Below are 21,905 nucleotides of genomic sequence, written 5' to 3' on the forward strand. Positions count from 1 at the left end.
GCCCCGGAAGCAAAACACGCTATGATGCGCACACACATTCATTCCCAGTGCTCCTAGCACCCGTCCAGCACCACACGCTGTCCCAGGTCCTATGCCAGGGACGTGGTGACGCTTAAAACCAGGGGAGGGACAGCGGGAGGCTGAGCTACTGCCAGAGATGTGAGCACCAGTTCAAGTCCCGGCCACTCCACTTCTGATTCGGCTCCCAGCTTATGTGCCTGAGAAAACAGACGGTGCCATCACGTGGGCCCTGCCCCACGTGAGGCCGGATGGAATTCCACGCACCTGGCCTCAGCCCGGAATACCCCTACTGTTGTGCCCATTTGGGAGTGAAACAGCAATGGACGTTCTCTAACTCTGCCTTAAAAATAAGTTAAATCTTAAAAAAAAAAAAAAAAAAGACAAACAAGGTCCCTGACCTCATAAAGATTTTATTCCTTTTGCAGCCTCAGTCTTCTCAACTGTGAAATGGGCACAGGCAGGCAACTGACCTCCCCAACTTGTTGGGAGGGTGAAATGAACTTAGCTTTCAAATTCTTAGTCCCTGAGGAGGAGCCGGCATGAGCAGGGACTGCAGGAGCCAGCGGGAAACCTGGGTGGCGAGGGGCAGGCAAGGAGGGGCAGTGTCGGCCCATGGTGCAGTATGCTGCAGGGTGAGGGTGTGTGGGGGGAGGGGCTGCAGGGAGGGCCAAGCGGGAAAAGGGGAGAACAGGAGAGGCAGACGGGAGAGGACATGGAGTGAGGTCAGGGAGGGGTGGGCTGGGGCAGAGGCAGAGTGCTTCACAGAGGGGGTGGGGGGTGGGAGTGAGCCAGGGCGAAAGGGAGACCCGGGCAGCCTCACGCCGAGGCTGAGCACACTTGGTTTTGGTTAGAAAGGGTTAAAGTCAAAACCCAGGACAAGGGCTGGCTGGTCCTACTCCTCCTGGCCGGCGGCCGGAGCACAACAAGTCTGGAGGAAGGTGAGGCTCTGGTGCCCAGTGGTGCTGTTACACTGGCTGTGGCGCGGACACAGGTGGATGGCTGGCAGAGGGCAGGTGGGAACACCTGTGTGGCCCCGTCCAGCGAGGTGCGTGCCTGGAGCAGCTGATGCGAGAGGAATCGGACATCTGCTCCAAGGGACCACGCGACGCACAAGAGACCGGGCGGCTGCCTCGGCCCGGGCAGGGCGGGGGCGCGCTCTGGCCGCAGCTGGGGGGGGGGGGGGGGCGGCAGGCCCAGGGAAGCAGCTTGGGCCCCATGAGGTACACGGAACGTGATTTTTAAATGATGGCCTCTCGCACGTGACTGGTGAGCGTTGATTTTACCGGAAATACAGGACTAGAACCGTGGAGAAGCCGTGCCTGGAGGAGGCCGCGTCACGTTACGGGCTCTGCGATGATCTTCCAGAGCTCCTGTGACAGAGAGAAAGGACAGGTCCCTGACGCCTGCCAGCACCACCATCACCGACTCCGGGGAGTGATTAGCCAGGGAGGGCCGTCTCACAGCACACGAGCCCCGGGCAGGGGCGGCCACTTCTTGGCTGCGCAGTTCAGAGGAGCTGCATGGACGAAGCCCAGGGGCACCAAGATGTCCAGGATGGAAAGGCGCCGGGAGGCCAACAGGTCCCACCAGCTCCGTCTGGGGACCGAGGCTCCGGCTGCCTCCGCGGCTGACTGTGCCGGAGCGGATCCCGGTCTCAGCACCGGCAGGCGGAGAAGGGCGAGGACACGCGAGGTTCTGCACGCTGACTAGCACAGGCAGCCTCGGTCTGTCCTGTACTCACAGGGCGAGTGGGCCCACAGCTGCCTGGGGGTGGCAAGGCAGGGCGCAGAACGTGTCTTCCTGGCACACAGGGAATGCACAGGGCCTGAGGGCCCCCGGCTGCTCCCTCAGTCTCCCCTCTGAGTTTCTGCAGCCCCAGAGACGGGCAACGGCAGAAAAGGGAGGCGGCGAGTCCTCCACCTCTGGGCTTCCATGCCCCTGCTCTTGGTAATCCTGAGGGATTTTCAAGGGTCATTTCAACTCTTCAAGCTTTCCCTAGTGCTGGGTTTAGAGGAAGAGACGTGGCCGCAGCTCTAGCACTTCCTGCTGGCTGTCGACGTGAGTGCGGAGCGTGGCAGTGGACGCAAGCGCTGCCGTTGCTGGCAGGTGGTGACCACACAGTGCCCCGAGGGGAGGGCTGGCAGTACCAGCACAGAGCTGTCCGGTCTGAGGGGCCAGCGTATGTCCACACTGAACGTGAGACCGCCTAGAGCCACACTGCGGCCCCCACCTCAAGATCTGAACCCACGCGGTCCCTGCACTGACTTCCTGCTCCTTTAGGTCCTGCTTACTCTGGAGTCTGAACTGTGGCCAGGGAAAGAATGCGTGTTGGAGCCCACAGTGAGCACTAAGAACAGGTGCGGCCCCCAAGCTCCCCAGGCGCTGTGCCAGTCCACAGCGCAGGGCTGTGGGCAGGGGCGCACCACCTCCTCTGCCCAGGAGCCAGGGCTTCACAGCCCAGCGACCCACACCTACCAGCTGCCGGATGCGCTCGTAGAGCAGCAGCTGTGGGAAGGAGGCCTCCACGGGCTCCACCACGAAGCGCAGCCTGCTGTCCGGGAGCCTCTGCAGCGCCTGCAGGGAGGCGCGGAAGTGGTCGTAGGCCTCACACGTCACGTCCAGGTGCCTCAGCGTGAAGTTGAGCCTGCAAACCAAGCGGCCGTCAATCCTGTTGTTTCCTGCCGGCCTGCTTCCTGCCACCTCGCTGACCTCATTTCCTGTGGGTGGGCGTGCACTGAGCACGAGTCCTTCCTGAATCTGGAGGGCAGCCTGGAGGCAGCAGGGTTGACCGCCTCCATCTCACAGATGCGGACACTGAGGCTCAGGTGGCTGCTCACAACCCTGAGACAGAGCCCCCGCCTCCGGGAAGCCCCCCAGCAGCGAAAGGGGCAGTCTTGGCCAATGCCTCAGGACGCCTGCAGCCTGCATTCTGCCACCTGGAGCTGCCCCAGCTGTCTGGGGCAGGAGGAAGGCTCTGGAGGCGACACCGCCGGGAAGTCGGCGGTGACGCAGATCCCAGAGAGGGCCGCTTCAGAACGCAGTCAGCCAACCGCGCCACTCGCACCCTGACCACCCGAACTGCAAGGCGATGTACCCTGAAACTCAAGTTCTTCATCTCTTTGCTGGGCTTTCTGTGAGAAACTTCACACGGGGCAGTACAAGGGCAGCATTTAGGGGCTGGCACTGTGGCACAGCAGGTAAAGCTGCTGCATGTAGTACCAACATCCCATCTGGGTGCCAGTTTGAGACCTGGCTGCTCCACTTCCGATCCAGCTCTCTGCTGTGGCCTGGAAAATCAGAAGATGGTCCAAGTGCTTGGGTCCCTGCACCCACATGGGAGACCTGCAGGAAGCTTCTGGCTCCTGGCTTTGGATCGGCACAGCTCCAGCCATTGCAGCCAATTGGGGAGTAAACCAGTAGATGGAAGACCTCTCTCTCTCTGCCTCTCTAAAATAAATAGAATTTAGAGTATGAGTTTATTTTGGTGTAAAAAGCTTGTTTCACATTACATGGAAAATGTCTTAAGAAAACTATTCTACATGGATTTTAAAACCTTTTTTTTTTTTTTTTTTTTTTTTGACAGGCAGAGTGGACAGTGAGAGAGAGAGACAGAGAGAAAGGTCTTCCTTTGCCGTTGGTTCACCCTCCAATGGCCGCCGCGGCTGGCGCGCTGTGGCCGGCGCACCGCGCTGATCCGATGGCAGGAGCCAGGAGCCAGTTGCTTTTCCTGGTCTCCCATGGGGTGCAGGGCCCAAGCACCTGGGCCATCCTCCACTGCACTCCCTGGCCACAGCAGAGAGCTGGCCTGGAAGAGGGGCAACCAGGACAGAATCCGGCGCCCCAACCGGGACTAGAACCCGGTGTGCCGGCGCCGCTAGGCGGAGGATTAGCCTAGTGAGCCGCGGCGCCGGCCTAAAACCTTTTTGCACCAAAATAAACTCAGACTTTTAAAGCCATTTTTTCTGCACCCTCCGAGCTGCCCGCATCTTGAGCCCATCACCCAGCGTCAGTCACTCAGCACCCTGCTCTCCATGGTCCTCCCGCAAAACAAGCCCCCTGCTCAGACGGCTGACAAACACCAGCATTTCCTCTGTAAATATTGCAGTGGGCGCCTCCCAAGAATCCTCAGGTGAAACTAATTTGGGGCTAAGTCTTTGATTGCAAACACGCGGGTTTAACCTTTCCTGACTGTCCTGATTTCTCCTTTCCATCTGAGACGAGGATACGCATGAGGTCCCACGTTGGCACGGGCTGTGAGCTCCTCAGAGTCCCCGCCATCGCCAGGATGCACGAGGCCGCAACACGCAGCGGCTCACGGCGCTGTGCCCAGCCCTGAGCACTCCACTGGGCGAATGCTAGACGCTGCACTGCTGGGTTAAGGAGGTTTCGTTTTACGGCCTTTGCTGCAGATCCCAAGCTCCGTGGGAGCAGCGTGGGACGGTGTGAGTACCGAGAAGTGTGTGCGAAGCGTCCAGCACTGTGGCTCCCACCAGGCAGACAGCAGCAGGAGCTGTAGCCTGCCCGGACGCGCGAGTGGACACTTCCTAGAGAGGCTGCAGGGTGAGGAAGCCGCCTGGTCGGGGGAGGGGAAGAGACAGAGGTCCTCGACGGAGCATGGTGGCATTCGAGTGTGCATTCAAGTCTGTCTCTCGTTAGCCGTGGCCTGTACAGTCCCCGGCGTGCTGCAGACCCCCCTCTTCCTGTCAAGTGGGAGGCAGCACCCGCTCCCAGGGCTGCCAGCACGCGGGTTAAGGGAAGGAAGGCACGGGACGGGCCAGCACAGCGGCGCTCAGTGCGTGGCAGTGAGTCACGACGCGGCAGCGCAAGGCCAGTGTCTGCCGCCCTCAGGCCGCCGGCTCAGCTCCGCGGAGCAGGGCGCACTCACCTCTTCTCCACCGCCAGGATGGCCGTGCAGGCGTTATGGAATCTGTGAGCGAGTCGGGACAGCGTCTTAAACAGGGCATCAGTTAAGTCATCGTCGTAAAACACTGTGGGGAGAGAGACAGCGCTGGGGGAAACACACCCCTTTGAGAGGAGCCTGCTGCTCGGAGGGACCCACGTGGCCCCCGGGTGGGACTCCTAGACAGGGACCGGAATGCTCCTCAGCACCAGAAGTGCCCGTGCACGCGGAAGACTGACCTGGAAGGGCACTTCCGGAACACAAAGGACTCTGGAGGACTCGAACACCCAGCACAAGGAGCGCCCAGGAGGGAGAGTCGCTCACCTTCGGCCGCGAGCAGCACAGTGGTGTGAGCGTACAGGTCACAGACGTCCTCTTCTGACCAGCTGAACGGGACCTCAGGATCTGCGCGACAAGACAGCGCGGCGGGCGCTCACTCCTCTCTGGACGCCAACTCCCCCAAGCAGCTTCCAGAAGAGAGACGGCACTGGGGGCAGCTGCACGCAGTGGGCACCGCCAGGCAGGCCTGAGTCCCAGTGCCCCAGCTTCAGGGCCACGGCTGCCCGTGTGGAGCCTCAGCGTGAGAGGTGCCGTTCCTGCTGGGGAGGGGCAGGCAGGTGCCAGCCGACCCCACCCCACCCCGCCTCTCCTCTGGGGGCTTAGCTTGCACACTTCCGGCCAGGTCAGTGGACCCACCCACTCCCCCACCAGTCTGACATCTGATGGGGAAAGAAGTTTCCAGAGCAGTGCCGGCTCGGAAAGTCTGTGCGGGAATGGAGCCCACCCCAGGGCTTCTTGGCACATCACCTGCCGGGAAATGGCTGATGCCCCAGGCCGACAGACTTGGTCTCACCCCCTACCCCCCGGCCCTGCACATGCCAGCTGGGCGACTGTGGCAGGCCCTCCTCCTCTCCGTCCATCTCCACTCCTCATTTAGGGCTCCTCATATCTACCACACTGTGACACTGTGAGGCCTGAATAACAACACGAGTGTAAGGGCCCAGCACATGGCAAGTCCTCAGGGAAAGGCAACGCTCGCTCACTGGCCAGCTGCCGGGACTTGCCATGGTGCTGGGGGTGGGGCGTGGGGGATGCTGGTGAGAGCTGGGGCACTGCTGTTCAACCACGCCCACGGAGCCTCGAGGTCCTGCAGAGGAACCCTGAGCCAAAGCACACCCCGAGGAAACACACACCTGTGCAGAGGTCATCCTTCAGCCAGTCCAGCTCTTTGACCTTCACCGTACCACCTGCATAAACAAAGCCAGACTGTGCCGACTCTGCCGAGTTAGGAAAAAGATAACCTCCCACACCACACGCCAAACCACGCACCTGCTGCTCCTCCCGTCCACCCTCCATCCTTTGGGCACTTCTGGAAGGCTAAGCGTGACTACCACAGGAAACACAGGTTCCCGCGTCATGGGCTCCATCCTTGGGGTACAGCCACCCTAGGAGACTGGCAGGCTGCCAGAAATCCACAGGATGGGGTGGTCGGGGGATGTGGAAAGGATGACCCACACGCACACACGGAGAGAAGGGAGCCCGTGTCAGACGTGGCACGTCTGGGACGGCGACGACACGCCTGCTCCCCTCGTCATCTTTACTGACTGCCCACTGAACACGCCAGCACACGGGGCAGCGGTGACCACACTCGGACAGCGTCCCTGCCCCATGGGGCTTGTCGTCTACTTGGGCTGGCAGACACATCAGCCACTCACACAGCAGATGCTATGTTCAGGGACTGCCAGTCTGTCGGGGAATGACCCTCGTGTCAGAGACCTGCCCCTGATGATGAGCGCAGAGGGCCTGGGAGGGCAACCTCAAGGCAGGCCAGGGAGGCTGGAGCGCAGGCAGCCTGGTGGCGCACAGGCTACAGGGGGCAGCTCAGACCAGCCTGGCGGTGCACAGGCTACAGGGGGCAGCTCAGACCAGCCTGGCGGTGCAGAGGCTATGGGGGGGGGGGCAGCTCAGACCAGCCTGGCGGTGCACAGGCTACGGGGGGCAGCTCAGACCAGCCTGGTGGCGCAGAGGCTACGGGGGGCAGCTCAGACCCTGCAGACAGGACTGGCAAAGGAATCTGCCTTTGTGCAAAGAGCAATGCCTCCGGGACCAGGTGACCCCAGTTTGCAGAAGCCCCCCAGGGTGTTTGGAAGTGGGGTCAGGACGGGCTGCCCAGTTAGAGAACACCGTCATCATCCGTCACCTAAGGCTGTGCTGGGACCTGACAGTCAGACAGACGGGACCTCCCCAGGCCAAGAGCAGAGCCACTGTCAGCAGGGAAGGCAGGGCCAGGGCAGGGAGGCATGGGAATTTGGGGAAGAGCTGGAGGTGACGAGCCCCAGGGAAGGAGGGGCCAGGCTTGTACCCGACAAGGACCACTCAAGATAAGATGTGGAGGATAGCCGGAAGGAGCCAGGGAGGTGTCCAGGTGAGCGGAAGCTGAAGCAGGATGCGACAGTGGGCGTGAGAAGGTGGTGACCCAGACAGACTGTGTGCGGGAGCTCCTGGAGCCGAGACAGCACGCACTGCCCCATTCACCTGATGCCAAGGGGACGAGGAACGCCCGGCCTCCTGGTTGTCTGTCCCTCCTGCTGCGTGCTGCTGCACGAAGGGAAACCTCCCTCCTGGGCAGGAGCCCCACTAGGCCTCACCTCCAGGGGCTGCCAGGTGGCTGTTGAGGGCGATGTTCCGCTGGCACATGGACAAGAGGTCCGCACCGACATCTGCAACGACAGAGGCCAGGCCGTACAGCGGCAGCCGCACGGTGCTTTCGTCTCCACGCTTCTGCCTAGAGACAGCCGACGGTGACAACCGGACTTGGGAGAAACGGCTCCTGCGTGGTTCTCTACATTAAATACGGCCCCTGAAAGCTGTTTTCAGTGGTTTTCCTCGAGTAAAGGATTTTCTTCCTGGGGGGAGACGGGCTCTGTGCACCCAGCACCTCCCCTCCTAGTGTCTGGAAGCACCTGCACCCTCGCCGGGGCAGAGGGGAGCAAGGCTGGGCTCTGAAGCCAGGCTTCCCCTACCCCAAGCTCAGGCTTGCCCTCTGGCACCAGACAGGATTAACTGAGGGGTGCAGAGTGGATTCAAATGGGCCGGGACTCGCGCCCTGGACTGTGGCTCACTGCCTGGCAACTCGGACGAGGGGGACTTCTCATCTCTGGAAGGAGCAGGGCTTCGCCCAACTAATTTCAACTGGGAGAACCCCCACGTGGAAGGCGGAGAATGATGCTGGCTGGCCACTGCGGGTGTGGACCCACCCCCACCAGCTGCAACCGCCCCAGGGACTAGCCCGTCTGCACCCAGGGGCCACCCAGAGCCTGGTGTGGGAGGGACGGGCCTATCCCTTCTCCTGGGTATAGGATGTCGCACAAGGCCAGGCATTCAGCCATTTCTAAGCGTCTGCGATGGCTCTGTCAGACACCTCACCCGGGGCTCCAGCGGGAACACAGGGAGAGCAGCTCTGCCTGAACGGGGCAGGAGCCCTGCAGCCCTGAGAGCCTGCTCACAGGACTCTGAAAACCATGCCCAGGACCAAGGCACTGCACAGTGAGCCCGGGGCCTGGCTGAGGTCTTGGTGTTGCAAGTAGCTTCAGTATGATGTGGGCCAATTAGTCTCTGCCTCTGCCACGTGGACAAAGGGGACAGCACCGGGCTTCTTGGCTACTGCCCAGGGACACTGCAAGGTTGCAACTGGAGGGCGACACAGGTGAAAGGGCTTTACCACATGCAGGAAAAGACTGTAAAACGAGAGTATAAGCACCCCGAGAACCCCGGCGGGCAGGGACCTGTGCTAGGAGCTCAACAGACTGCTCACTGTGAGTGGAGTGGGCGCTGTACAATCATGAGCAAGCTCTATTTGCTGTTTGACAAATTTTCTACCAGAAACAGACAAGACTTCTACACTCTGGAACAGTCACCCACTTGTTGGAAGACGTCCTCCTTACAGCTTCCTGGAGTGGGAGTACAGGGCCCACAGAAGTGCCAGACACTGGCGCCTGCTGGCCATTTGGGCACCATCCAGAAAAAATGGAGGGTGGGGTACAGCCTCCAGGGAAACCAGATAGCAAGTCAACAGCAGCTAAGGTCCGACGCCCACTTCCGACTGCTTCTGCCTCATTTATTACACAGCGGTCTGCTCTGTGAGGACATCACGTCATCACCTGTGCAATAAACGGTCCGCGCCACGGTGGCTGCCACGACGCTGGCGAGCCCTGTGCCCGCGCCCAGCTCCAGCACAGTGCGGCCCTGGAAGAGGTCACGCCGGAATAAGATGTAGTCGGCTAGGAGCAGCGCACCCCGCCACACCTGCAGGGAAGATGGGACAAAGGTGACGCGGGGCTCGGGAGGCCCCTTCAGAACCCCAGACGCAGGTGAGACCTACCCACCTGCTTGCCAACATCCTCCAGGGGGGTGGCCATGGTGTGCTCTGGACAGGATGGAAATGGAGAGAGAGATGCCCACCGTGAAAACGGGGCTGGGCAGCCAGCCACAAGACGAGGGCACACGGCCATCTGTGGACGTGTGCCAGACAGAAGCAGAAACACCGCTGGGCTCCTGGGGGTGGGGTGGGGCAGGCGTTCCAGCGTCACTCAGCCGCCAGGCACCGCGTGTAGCTCACCCTCTTCCCGATGAGTGCGCATCTCTGCCCCTCAGCCCAGAGACCAGGGGCACAGCAGGTTCCCCCAGCCCAGAGCCCAGGGGCACTGCAGGTTCCCCCAGCCCAGAGACCAGGGGCACAACAGGTTCCCCCAGCCCAGAGACCAGGGGCACTGCAGGTTCCCCCAGCCCAGAGACCAGGGGCACAATAGGTTTCCCCAGCCCAGAGACCAGGGGCACAGCAGGTTCCCCCAGCCCAGAGCCCAGGGGCACAGCAGGTTCCCCCAGCCCAGAGACCAGGGGCACAACAGGTTTCCCCCAGCCCAATTAAACACACACATTATCACACCACGTGGGTGTTTTTATATTCAATAACTGCAACTTTACAATCGTAACATATTTATATGCCAGTAATAATCAGAACTCATTCCAAAATGTTTTCTTACACATGGAACCAAACTAGAAGTTAACAAAATAAGCTTGAATTTATATCCTCTTTAAAGCAGTATGTTACAAAGTATAGTAAGTATTCTCAAGCACAGAACATTGAAGTCAGGGTGGTTGGGAGAACAGAAACACAAGATCAAACAGAAAAAGCCATGATGCAAAACACTTTTGCTGTTAAGTAAGAACGCATGCTGGTATTTGTGAGCGAGATGGGACTGGCTACCAAATTAGCACACACACAGCCTGGGAGGGTAGCTTCGAAGCTCACTAGCCCTGCACAAAGCAAACCCATGCTCATAAAACAGAGTAAGACAGAGGAACGAGGGAGGGGAAGTGGCTGCAGGGTGCCACGGTGGTCTGCACCTTCCTGGTTTCTTTTTGGCTCCCATGAACTCTCAGTATGCAACAGGGGCTCAAAATGCAAGCCAGCTGCCCTGTCCCCGTGCCAGGAGACACGCTGGCTTCTTGAGGTTCTCCTGAGGACCAGGGCCACTGCTGAGGGCTTCTCCAAGGAAAATCTGACCAGCGGTTTCTGCCCTACATGCAGACTTTGTGAGCCTCAAAAACAAAGGGACCAGGGCACCGTGCACAGGCATCCTAGCTGGATTTGACACTGTGGCCTAAAGTCACTTTTAACCAAATGCACTCTCTGCAGAAGGAAAAGTGCCGTGGTCTAAGACTGACTTAAACCAAACAGAACGAGCTCGGGACCAGCCAGGACTGAGCTCCTTCACTGGGCAGGTACTAGGTACCAGTCCCCAGATGCTGCTCTTGGAGGCTCTGACTGGGTGGTGGTTTTCAAGTGTTCACTTAGGTGCTGAACCCCACAACTGCGGTGTTGATGTTACAGCTGCATTTCGTAGAAGTGGGGTGAACCCCAAAAGGGTGCCCAGGGACCTGGTTAAAAAGCTGGGGGCAGAGGGACTCAACTGACGGGTTGAAGGCACGTGTGTGTGCGTGTGCCTGGGCTAGAAGGGAAGACGGGGGAAGGGTGACGCACCCTTCCTGGGGTCCCCCATCCTGGGCCCTGCTCCAGGTTCTGTCAGCTGTCCCTCACCCCTACCCGTGGCTGTTTCCATCTCTGCAGCTGCATGATTCCTCACCCCCTCCCATTCTCTGCCCTCTCCCTCCAGGGGCCTGGCAAGGTCTCCTCCACCCACTTTACTTCATGCCCCAGGGTTCCTGCTGCCGGGGCCCCTTTGATCAGGGTCTCGATCCTGCGTGCTTGGGCTACTTTTCCCCGTGGGGTGTTGTGGACATAATTACTGTGTTCCCAGCTATGCAGGGGACTGGTGAACTCCCCACCAGAGGTGACTGTCTGACTAGCATCACAGTAGGTTTCTTGGCTTCTAGCTGGGCCACTATGGTCACTTAGCTGCTCAGAGCCAAGCCAGTTTCCTCTTCTACAAAATGCAGACGTAACATCGACACCTCAGTCGTGGGGTTCAGCACCTAAGTGAACACTTGAAAACCACCATCTAGTCAAAGCCTCCAGTCCTGATACTACTGGGGGGGGGAGGGGGTCACTGGAGCCCAGAGCGTGGTCACCTGGAGCCAGGCCAGGGTCACAGACAGGAAAAACTAATTAGATCAAAATGTGTCGAGATGTTTTTCTAAAGCCAAATGGAGACAAGAGAGAATTTGAAAGCCACATTATTTGGGAGGCTGACAAGAAACTGACCTAGGAAGTGACTTTTGCTGCTCCTGACCCTGACTCTGAGTATCCATGGAAACCTGCTCCTGCCCTGCCTTCCCTGCCCTTCATCACCTCCCCTTTCTCTTGGGGGTTCTGGCTCCCACTCCGTCTGACACACACACCTATCAACACGGGTTGTCTCTCTCCATCTGCGTATTCCAGCATCTCCCCAGCTCCAAGTCCCCAGCCCAGCCCGGGTCTCCCACAAACCCTACTCTGACCACACCCCTGCCCACCCAGTCAGAGCAGCAAGGCTTCCTGGAGGAGGTGATGGCTTAGCTGGGTCCTGCACGACCATCAGGAATGTGTTCAGGCAGGGGCTGGGGTCAGGCACTCCCGGAAGGAGGCACGGCACAACACAGGCCCAGAAGGAAGTGCAAGCAGAGTGTGCGGGTCCTGAGGAGGCACAGAGGTGAGCGAGGCTCAGCCATTACAACTCCGTCCTGAGGGCGACGGGGGCTGCTAAGGGGTCTTGGGCAGGACAGTGACCTGTGCTTGGGAAAGCTCTCTGCGGCACTGGCCCTGCTCTGCTCCCAGTTTCAGCTGACTTGGTTCTGACAACCTGTCCTGCCTACAATATTCCGGCCGGGGCCTGAACACAGCCAGCACTCAGCACACTCCTGCGGCCAGTGACTGTGGCGCCACCTGGTGGCAGGCGAGTCAGGCCTTCATTTACCTATTCTGATGACACCGAGGGCGCTGCCGTCCCAAGCTTCATCTCCCGGGCCATCGTCTTCTTCCTGTGCTAGAACCACGGGCTGTACCTTGTCTCTCGGAGGCTCTGCCGGGTCGGGATCAGAGGTGGCGCGTGGTCTCCTCTCCACGTCCAAATCCCCGTCCTCGTCCAGCTGAGCTCCTGCCCCTTCCTGGCTGGTGGTGCCAGCCCCAGGCGAGAGGGAGGAACCCTCATCAGTGCAGCCACTTCCGGGAGGGGTCCCCTCTGCGTGGACATGGCTGTGACCACCACTCTCAGCCCCCGGCTCTGTCTGAGAGTCTCGACTCCACAGAAGCTTGAACTGGGACAGGAACACTGAAAGGCAGGACAGCAACGAGAGTAATCCCCAGGCACCCTCTTTCCTCCTTCCTCCCCTTTTCTGAGAAACTAGGCTTGCCAACTAGAAAGACTATAAAGGCCAGGTGGAGATACACTCATGGCAGCAGAGAGGGCCAAAGGATTCAGCTGTGACCCCCACATGGTGGCCACAAAGTCCAAGGGAGAGGTTCTAGGAAGAGCCCTGTGTACCAGGAGAGGGTGGGCGGAGGCAGGGTGCAAGGACCTCGGAGTGGGTAGCCCTGGGCCCACGTCCTCTGAGCAGGCCTCTGGCTCCTCCCCTGCATTGCCAGGTAACAGTATCCGCCTCAGGGCAGTCTGGGGCTATGCGGCAGTAACGGCTTCAAAGCACCTAGCTCAGGCAGCTGCTCAATGCTGCGTTTCTGGTCCTTTCTCTTCCCTTCACCCTCTCTCACCTGCCTTCTAGGAAATGCAGCTGTGACCCGCAGGGGCAGGGCCTGCTGGCATGCCCGCCGCCCACCCCAGCCTTTGCACAGGCTGCCCGCTCTGCCTATGAGGCCTGGGACGCCGCGCCTTCGCTTCTCGGTCTCAGGACTCACCCAGTGCCTCTCCGCTCCGCCCCCATGGCATCCCAGGCTTGCGTACTCATACAGTGCTTCCCTCACTCCCTCACTCAATAAGCCACCAGGGACCTGCGGAGTACCACGCTAGCTGCTGGGGATGGAGAACGGGGGCAGGGAAGACGGCGGGGAAAGGGGTTCCAAGGCAGAGGCTAGGCCAAGGTGAGGGGCCTGGGTGTTATCCTGAGAACGGGGAGCCACTGGGAGTTCTGCATCAGGGGAGGGCTACAGTGTAGTTTCACTGTATAAACTCCCGCCCTCCCCCCCCCCCCCCCCGCATGGAGGTGGGTGAGGGAGGGTGCACGGAGCCAAGGTGGGAGGAGACAGAGGCAGCCAGGCAAAGGAAGGGTGACTGGACGGGGCAGTGCAGTGGGCAGAGGGAGGCCTGGTGCTCTGCCTGCCCAGCGGACCGTGGACTCGCTGAGGGCGGCGCTTGGCTCGGCTCACTCACGTCTGTGCTCCCAGCACCCAGCTGGGGCCTGGCACGCAGGACATGCTCAGGGAAGCACAAGGTTGCTCAATGAAGCACGGGCACTTGGAAGCTATGTGAGGGGAACAGTTAAACAACCTGGTCTTCTCCATCTTTCCCCACAAAGCCAAGTATGAGAAAGCAGAAAACCAAATGGGCTTCCCAGGGCGCGGGGCTGCTGTGCCAGGCCCTTACCTGGCTGCCCTACACCGTTGAGCCGCACCATGAGATGCCTGTGGTTGGGGGTGTACAGGTGGACGTCTGACAGCACGGTGTCACTCCTGAAGGTGATTTCATCCATGGCGGGGGCGGGAACCAGCTGGACCATGGCCCGAGTCCCACGGGAACTCTAGGACAGGAGCACCTGGGAGGCAAGAACAGGTCTTCAGGTGGGGGACACAACGTGGACAAACCCAGCCAGGTGGCCAACAGCTGTGCAGCCATGCACGTGTCGGGGGAAGCCAGTGAGTTCCTTTCCAGTTCCCTTTGGTTTTTCCTAAGGAGAGGGCTCGGAGCCTTGGCCAGGAAGGGGGTGGTCAGACTGTCTTCTGTTTGTACTGTACTCAGTACAATCACCTTTTACGTGGGGTACTCCCATCTACAATGAGAAAGTTTCATTTCTAACTTTTCTCATTGTTGATTATGAAAATTTTTGGATAAGAGAGTTAGGAGAACAGCCTATCAAACCACATGGCCACTGCTTAGATTCAACGACTGTCAACATTTTGTCACATGTGCTTGTCCCACCTGTCAATCATCTATACATCAGAGTTGTCTGCAGATGGAAAGAAATTTTCCCTTAAATTCCCCAGTGTCTCTCTCCTAAATTCTCCTATATAACCACGAGACCACAAGCAGACCTAATTAACGATTCCCTACTATCACCTAAACCGAGCCCACAATTTTCTCCTCTCAATGTCTCTGTTATTTTCCTTCAAACCAGGACCAATCACAATTCCCAGTTCGCGTTTAGCTGTTTTGGCTCCAGTCTTTTTATTCTAGAAGTTGACACCACCTACCATTTGTTGTTTCAAACCTCTCCTCTTAAATTAAAAAAAAAAAGTGGGTGGCCTGAAAGAAGCCACAGGGGGAATCACCGCACAGACGATGCTTGGATATGGAAAAACTATGAAGGCGACACAGCAGTAACTAAAATTGGGAAACCATGCTCCAGGCTGGCGCTGTGGCTCACTAGGCTAATCCTCCGCCTTGTGGCGCCAGCACACCGGGTTCTAGTCCCGGTCGGGGCGCCGGATTCTGTCCCGGTTGCTCCTCTTCCAGGCCAGCTCTCTGCTGTGGCCTGGGAGGGCAGTGGAGGATGGCCCAAGTGCTTGGGTCCTGCACCCCATGGGAGACCAGGAGAAGCACCTGGCTCTTGATCGGCGCAGCGCGCCAGCCGTTGCGGCCATTTGGGGGGTGAACCAATGGAAAAGGAAGACCTTTCTCTCTGTCTCTCTCTCTCACCGTCCACTCTGCCTGTCCAAAAAAAAAAAAAAAAAAAAGAAAGAAAGAAAACCGAGCTCCAGGCAAGTGGTTGGACACAGGACAGTCGCAAATGTCCCACACCTCACAGATAAGCAGCTTGAGTGGCTGGACGCCGGGCAGAACAGGTGTCAGCCATTTCCTAGGGATGCGACCCGGGAAGTCACTTCACCCCCTGCACCTGTCTCTTCGGCGCTCGCTCACCTTGCGGACCACAGCGGGTAAACTGCAGCGTCCCTGACCCACAGCAGGTGTTAACACAAGAGCAACACCTCCTTTCCTGCGGCTGGTTTCAGGTGTTTGGACAAACCTGCAAATGACCCTTCTCCCTACAGGACCAGCTCCTAGCTAGGCAGGTGGTGTGCCATCGGTATGTCACAAAGCTCCCCAGGGAAGTTATAACCCATCGTAATACACAGAACCCAGCCGGCGCCGCGGCTCACTGGGCTACTCCTCCGCCTTGCGGCGCCGGCATACCAGGTGCTAGTCCCGGTCAGGGCGCCGGATTCTGTCCCGGTTGCCCCTCTTCCAGGCCAGCTCTCTGCTGTGGCCCGGGAGTGCAGTGGAGGATGGCCCAGGTGCTTGGGTCCTGCACCCCATGGGAGACCAGGAGAAACACCTGGCTCCTGCCATCGGATCAGCGCAGTGCGCCGGCCGCAGCGGCCATTGGAGGGTGAACCAATGGCAAAGGAAGACCTTTCTCTCTGTCTCTCTCTCACTGTCCACTCTGCCTGTCAAAAAATAAAAAAAAAAAATAAAAAAAATACACATAACCCAGGCTATCCTCCTAATCCAAGCACACGCATCCGGAGGCCCTACTTTTAAGTGCCTACCAAGGGCAGCAGCAGTTGTCCCAAAGACGACATTCTTACAAAACAAGACGATTCCTGATCAGTCTCCACGGTGGATTTCCTACCACAAGCCAGCAAACAGCAAGTGGGTTGTGAAGCGAGGCCGTGGATCTGAAAAACCGATGCTGGATTCCAGGGCGTCCAAGCAAGCAATGGAGAAGTGCTCACTCCTCGGGCAACGCCCTCGGCTAATGACCGGCAAAATCAGAGTGGCCGGAGGCGGAGGGAATGGTGGGCAGCTCGGACCACGACGCTAACAGTTCAAAGCAGACTGGACAACCTCTGGACTGAGATGCCCGCAGAGAAAAAGCGGGGGGCCACACAACGCCCCTCCGCCCGGCTTCTTCCTTGCCAGCTGTCCCTCACTCAGAACTGGGCGCGATTTTCTGGCGGTTCCCGACCAGAAGGGGGTAAGGGCTGGAAAGGGGAGAAAGCAGGGCTCGGGGGAGCGGGGAGCAGACCGGGCCAGGCAGCGGCGCGTGGAGCCAGGGGCTCCAGAGACCTGCTACCGCCCGGGCTCGCCCCGTCCTCTCCCGGCGGGGTCATCTCCGTCCCTTCCTGAGCCGGAGCCGGCTGCGAAGCCCAAGGGAGGAGACCGACTCCTCCAAACACCCCTGTTTAGGAAAGCAAACAGGGCTCGGGCCTTCGGTTTCAGGTTTGTGGGCGCCTAAGCTCCAAAGCTAGGCTTGGAGGCGGGAGGCTCCCTACACCCTACGCCGTCCCAGCGCCCCTCCCAGGGTCTTACCGCCGCGGCACCTGACCTGCGACGGCTTCCTCTGCGGGACTCAGGGGGCCGCCATGACGGGCGACGTGCGCAGGCGCGGCCCCGCCCCCTCAGCGTGCGCCGGGGTGCCCCGCCCCGCGCAGCTTCGTGGCCACGCCCACCTCGCCTGGGCTGAGCATGCGTGTAGGGGCCCGCCGGCGCGCACGTGGTTTCTCAGGTTCCGGGCGCCTGGGAGCCGCCGCTGTTGGCTAACCGGCCTAGTTGAGGAAGGATCTGCAATGGCCACTCAATTACGTAGTGGACTAGAACCCTGCAGTTGGCTCCAGGGCCTGTGCTGGAACCAGCACGCTAGCTGTTGATTTACCTAGCCCGTGATCCGCGCTGACCCTAATTCCACCCATCTCTGCTCATCAAGTCCCCAACACCAGCGCGAATCCAGTCTCAGTTTCCGCCATAGTCCAACAGGACATTTAATCTGATGCAAATGTTACAGTTTAAATATTTATTTATTTAGTATTTATTTAAAGGCAGAGACACACAGAGAGAGGAGAGAGAGAGATCGAGATCTGACACCTGCTGGTTCTCTCCCCAAATGGCCACAACAGCCAGGGCTGGGCCAGGCTGAAGCCGACAGCCAGGAGCCAGGAGCTCCACCTGGGTCTCCCACATGGCAGCAGGGCGCCCAAGTACCTGGGCCATCACCATCTGCCTTCCCCTGCCGATTAGGGAGCTGGATTGGAAGGGGAGCAGCCCGGACTCCAACAGGCATGGTGTCCTCACCGCCAGCGGTGGCTTAACCTGCCGTGGCACAATGCTGCTTCCACAAACGTTATTGAGGGAGCCTGGGACGAGAAGCAGTCCACACTGGCTCCATTCTGCAGCTCCCAGCCAGCTGGGACGTGCTACACAAATGAGGATGGAAGCCCAGTGCAGCAAAGTACTTGCCAACGGACAAGATTCAGGTTTCAACAGAGACAAGTCAGAAAGGGCTGCCCTCGTGGCCGCCGGTGTGTAACCACCACATCCCCCTCAGCGGACGTGGTGAAGACATCCGGCTACCCCTAGACTGCAAGACCCCGGCCGCTTGGCCTTTTTTCCAGCAGCTTAAAATAAAATAAAACTTAAATAAAACTTCATTTCTTCTCTCACCGCTGTGTCCGGTCTCATAAATTGTCCTCGACACCAGCACACGGACTCACCTCATTAGTTTTCCTGCGACATCACGCGTCAAGGAAACTTGCAAGCACCCCGAAACCTGAACATGGCAGCACCCCAGGGCTGCTAGAGTCCTTAGTGCACAACTCACAGTCCCCATTCATCCTCTGGCGAGAACATCTGTGGGCCACACAGGGCATCCGGGCAGAGGGGCCCAGAGACTACAGATCCCTGTGGTTCCAACACAGGCAGGGGGAGCCCAGGGGAGGCTGCAGGTCTGGGCGAGCCTTTCTCCCTGTGTCCCGCAGTGGAGGCCACCCCGTCCTTTCTTCCTGCCTGGCAGTCTGCGGGTTTCTGAAGTGGCCACAGGTGCCCCAGGCTGACACAGGCTGCTTTCCTGATGTTCCCGCTGTGTGTTCTGGACCCAGCCCCCAGCAGGGGCACAGTAATGCACACAGACATGGGCTGGCATCTGGACCCTCACACACCCCAGTACCCTGCAGGACTTCAGGGACCCCCAAGCTCTATTCTGAGTTGTTCCTTCTCTCTCTCTTTAAAGAGTTATTTGAGGGATCAGCGCTGTGGCCTAGCTGGTAAAGCTGCTGTCTGCAGTGCCGGCATCCCATATGGGCACCGGTTCAAGACCCGGCTGCTCTACTTTTGATCCAGCTCTCTGCTATGTCCTGGAAAAGCAGTAGAAGATGCCCAAGTCCTTGGACCCCTGCACCTGCGTGGGAGACCCAGAGGAAGCTCCTGGCTCCTGGCTTCAGATTGGCTCAGCTCTGGCCATTGTGGCCAACTGGGGAGTGAACCATTGGATGGAAGACTTTCTCTCCCTTTCTCTCCCTTTCTCTCTCTCTCTCTCTCTCTCTCTCTCTCTCTCTCTCTGTGTGTGTGTGTGTGTAACTCTGCCTTTCAAATAAATAAATAAATCTTTTAAAAAATATTTATGAGAGAGATAGAAAGTCTTCCATCTGCTGGCTCATTCACTGAATGGCTACAATGGCCAGGACTAGGCCAGGCTGAAACAGGAGCCCAGAACTCAATCTAGGTCTCCCAAGTGGAAAAGCCTGGGAAAGCCGTGAAAAATGGCCCAAGTGCTTGGGTCCCTGCACCCAAGTGGGAGACCCAGACAAAGCTCCTAGCTCCTGACTTCAGCATAAGCCAATCCCGGCCAAGGAGGCCATTTGGGGAATGAACCAGCAGATCAAAGACCTTTCTCTCCATCTCTCCCTCTCTCTCTTTTTGAAGTAAATAAATAATCTTTAAACACACACACACACACACACACACATGTTCACAGACACCTGTAGACACACACAGCTGTGCCCGCCACTGGCTGACACACAATACAAACACAGAGCCATATTGCAGGCTCATGTACATGTAAAGTGCATGTTCCTGTCCCAGTACATGTGTACATATGAGAAAGCAAGGCAGACTGGCCCGTGTGTGTAAGAGGGGCCCAAGAAGATGGGAACTGTGTGGTTGAAAGACCAAAAAAAAATATGCAAAAACAAGCATTGGAAGCAGACCAGCACCTGCAATTCCAAGTCCTGGCCCTGGCCCACCGCCTCGCTAGGTGGGTCCCAGCCCTCTCCTGGGGGCAGCTTTCAGGATTCTTCGCCTGTCCTGTACCCAGGGAGCTCTGAGGGCCAGTAACACAGCGCTGATGAAGTCCTGGGAGCAATTTCAGGAATTCCACACACACACACCCGCCCCAGCCCTCTGCATAGTGACACCCGAGACAGGGGTGGGGAGGAGAAAGGAGCAGCCATACTCACATCTATAGAGACTCCTGTGTACAGCTGACTGGGCCGCTCAGTTCTTCCCTGAGATGCGGGCCTGGTCCAACAGGTGTATTCTCTTCATTAAGCTGGTCACCAGGCTTAGAACTCCTCTCTGTCTCACATCTGAATTCCTTCTTTTTTTATTTTTTATTTTTATTTTTTGACAGGCAGAGTGGACAGTGAGAGAGAGAGAGAGAGAGAGACAGAGAGAAAGGTCTTTCCTTTGCCGTTGGTTCACCCTCCAATGGCCGCAGCGGCCGGCGGGCTGCGGCCGGTGCACGGCGCTGATCCGAAGGCAGGAACCAGGTGCTTCTCCTGGTCTCCCATGGGGTGCAGGGCCCAAGCACCTGGGCCATCCTCCACTGCACTCCCGGGCCATAGCAGAGAGCTGGCCTGGAAGAGGGGCAACCGGGACAGAATCTGGTGCCCCGACCGGGACTAGAACCCGGTGTGCCGGCGCCACTAGGCAGAGGATTAGCCTGTTGAGCCGTGGCGCCGGCCCTGAATGCCTTCTTGAACAAAGACGAGAACCTTGGATCAGCGCCTCTGCTAACACACACGCGCGCGCACATACACAGCACAGTCTCAGCTGGCACCCCTTGATTTAACTGCTTTTAAACAGCTATTTCTCTTTCCTAAACCAGAGAGTCAACATCAATTTCACAGTTACTGTTGATAAAACGTCGAGAATGACAGGTGACCAAGCAACACAAGACGAAGCGATTCCTTTTTAAAGGATCCAGACTGTTTCCTGAACCCCAATAGGGTGATACACAGAGGGGCAGCTCATTCCCTGATGAGGTCCCTGGGACCTGATGCTACTTCTGCTGTGAGCTAGGTTGGCTCTAAATTCCTCTTCTAGACCCTTGCCCCTGACTTTGAAGAAGCATGCTAAGGACAGGTACAAATACAATGTACAAAGAGATGACATTTATTTCAAAGGTGAAGAAAACACACACACACACACACACACACACACACACACCCATGGGCAGTCTTCAGGGAGAGTGGGCAGGAAGGGAAAAGAGATTTCTATACCCCATTGGCTCTGGGTCCACGTGGAGCCACAGCCCTCTCTCCTTTGCCAGGCTTCTTAGGAGCTTAGAAAGGGGAGTGGTTACATGGTACCACCCCCAGGTCCCAGGTAAGGGGCAGTACATCCTGGGGAAGGGTCATGTGATTGACAAGTGGGCAGATAGGATTACAGGGTCAGGGGAGGTGTGGCTTTCAGCTCCTGACCCTAATCTGGCTACCTGCCTTATCCCATGTCACTTCTAGTTCACTAAGGGCTCACTCACTGAGGGCTCCCAGGAAGGGGAGGGCTGGTGGGGAGGGCTCGAGGAGTATGGCGCTCATACCCCTGCGGGGTTTTGTCCTCCAACTTGTGAAACTAGGGGCCAGTGTTGTGACTTAGCGGGTAAAGCTGCCACCTGCAGTGTCAGCGTCCCATATGGGCACGGGTGTGAGTTCCAGCTGCACCACTTTGAATCCAGCTCCCTGCTAATGACCTGGGCCCCCACTGCCTGTGTCGGGGACACGCTATGTGCTGGGCATGAGGTGCTGGGGGAAACAGACAGGAAGCCTGTCCGTGGGGAACAGATAGGACTCAAACAGTGCTGCTCATAAAAATGCAGTGACAACTGAGACCACGGAAGAGAGGGCCTGAGTGGCATCTGCTAAGTGCCATTCACTGCTCTGAGTGCTTCGTGTCCGTGAAGCCGTTGAATCCTCAGAATAACCCAATCAGGCAAGCGCTGATGTTAACATCTCCACTCTGCAGAGGAGGACATTGAAGTGCAGTCGGATTAGGGAACTTTCTGGAGGGTGCACAGCTCTTGAGTGCTGGTCTCATCGCAAGGGCATCGTCCCTGTCCCTCTCTGCACCTTGCAGAAGGCATTCACGAGAAGGGAGAGCAAATTAAAACCCTCTAGAGCTGTGCTGTTCAATATGGGGGCCGGTAGCCGTAGTTAAATTCACATGAGTTAAAGCTGTAATGAAATAGAGAATTCAGCTGCTCTGCCACTGACTCAGCCACACTCAAGGACTCGGGGCGGCATGTGGCTGGTGGCCACCCTGTTGGGCAGCTCATACATAGAACAGCCCTATTGTTGCAGAACGGCCTGCTGGACAGTGCTGTTTTA

At 58.2% G+C, this 21,905-nt stretch overlaps 1 protein-coding gene across 11 annotated transcripts; it reads right to left on the minus strand.

Annotated features, from left to right (window-relative positions):
- Positions 1 to 411: 411 nt before the first annotated feature.
- On the minus strand, positions 412 to 16,978 carry METTL22 (methyltransferase 22, Kin17 lysine). 11 transcript variants are annotated; one of them, XM_017342440.3, is made up of 12 exons: positions 16,840 to 16,921; positions 16,077 to 16,205; positions 13,957 to 14,125; positions 12,337 to 12,690; positions 9,307 to 9,347; positions 9,082 to 9,226; positions 7,570 to 7,641; positions 6,115 to 6,168; positions 5,246 to 5,326; positions 4,907 to 5,009; positions 2,497 to 2,665; positions 412 to 1,391 (listed from the first exon to the last, which is right to left on the minus strand). In XM_017342440.3, the coding sequence occupies exons 3-12, from the start codon at positions 14,087 to 14,089 to the stop codon at positions 1,356 to 1,358; spliced, it is 1,188 nt and encodes a 395-aa protein (XP_017197929.1). In that variant the 5' UTR covers positions 14,090 to 14,125; positions 16,077 to 16,205; positions 16,840 to 16,921; the 3' UTR covers positions 412 to 1,355. The 11 variants fall into 11 exon arrangements, 10 of the variants coding, with proteins under 10 accessions (XP_017197929.1, XP_069920399.1, XP_008255910.1 ...); XM_070064298.1 differs by having other exon boundaries at positions 16,077 to 16,155; positions 16,840 to 16,916; XM_008257688.4 differs by lacking the exon at positions 16,077 to 16,205 and having other exon boundaries at positions 16,856 to 16,978.
- Between the last annotated feature and the right edge of the window lie 4,927 nt (positions 16,979 to 21,905).

The sequence above is a fragment of the Oryctolagus cuniculus genome, chromosome 19 (assembly GCF_964237555.1).
Source record: "Oryctolagus cuniculus chromosome 19, mOryCun1.1, whole genome shotgun sequence".
NCBI lineage: Eukaryota > Metazoa > Chordata > Mammalia > Lagomorpha > Leporidae > Oryctolagus > Oryctolagus cuniculus.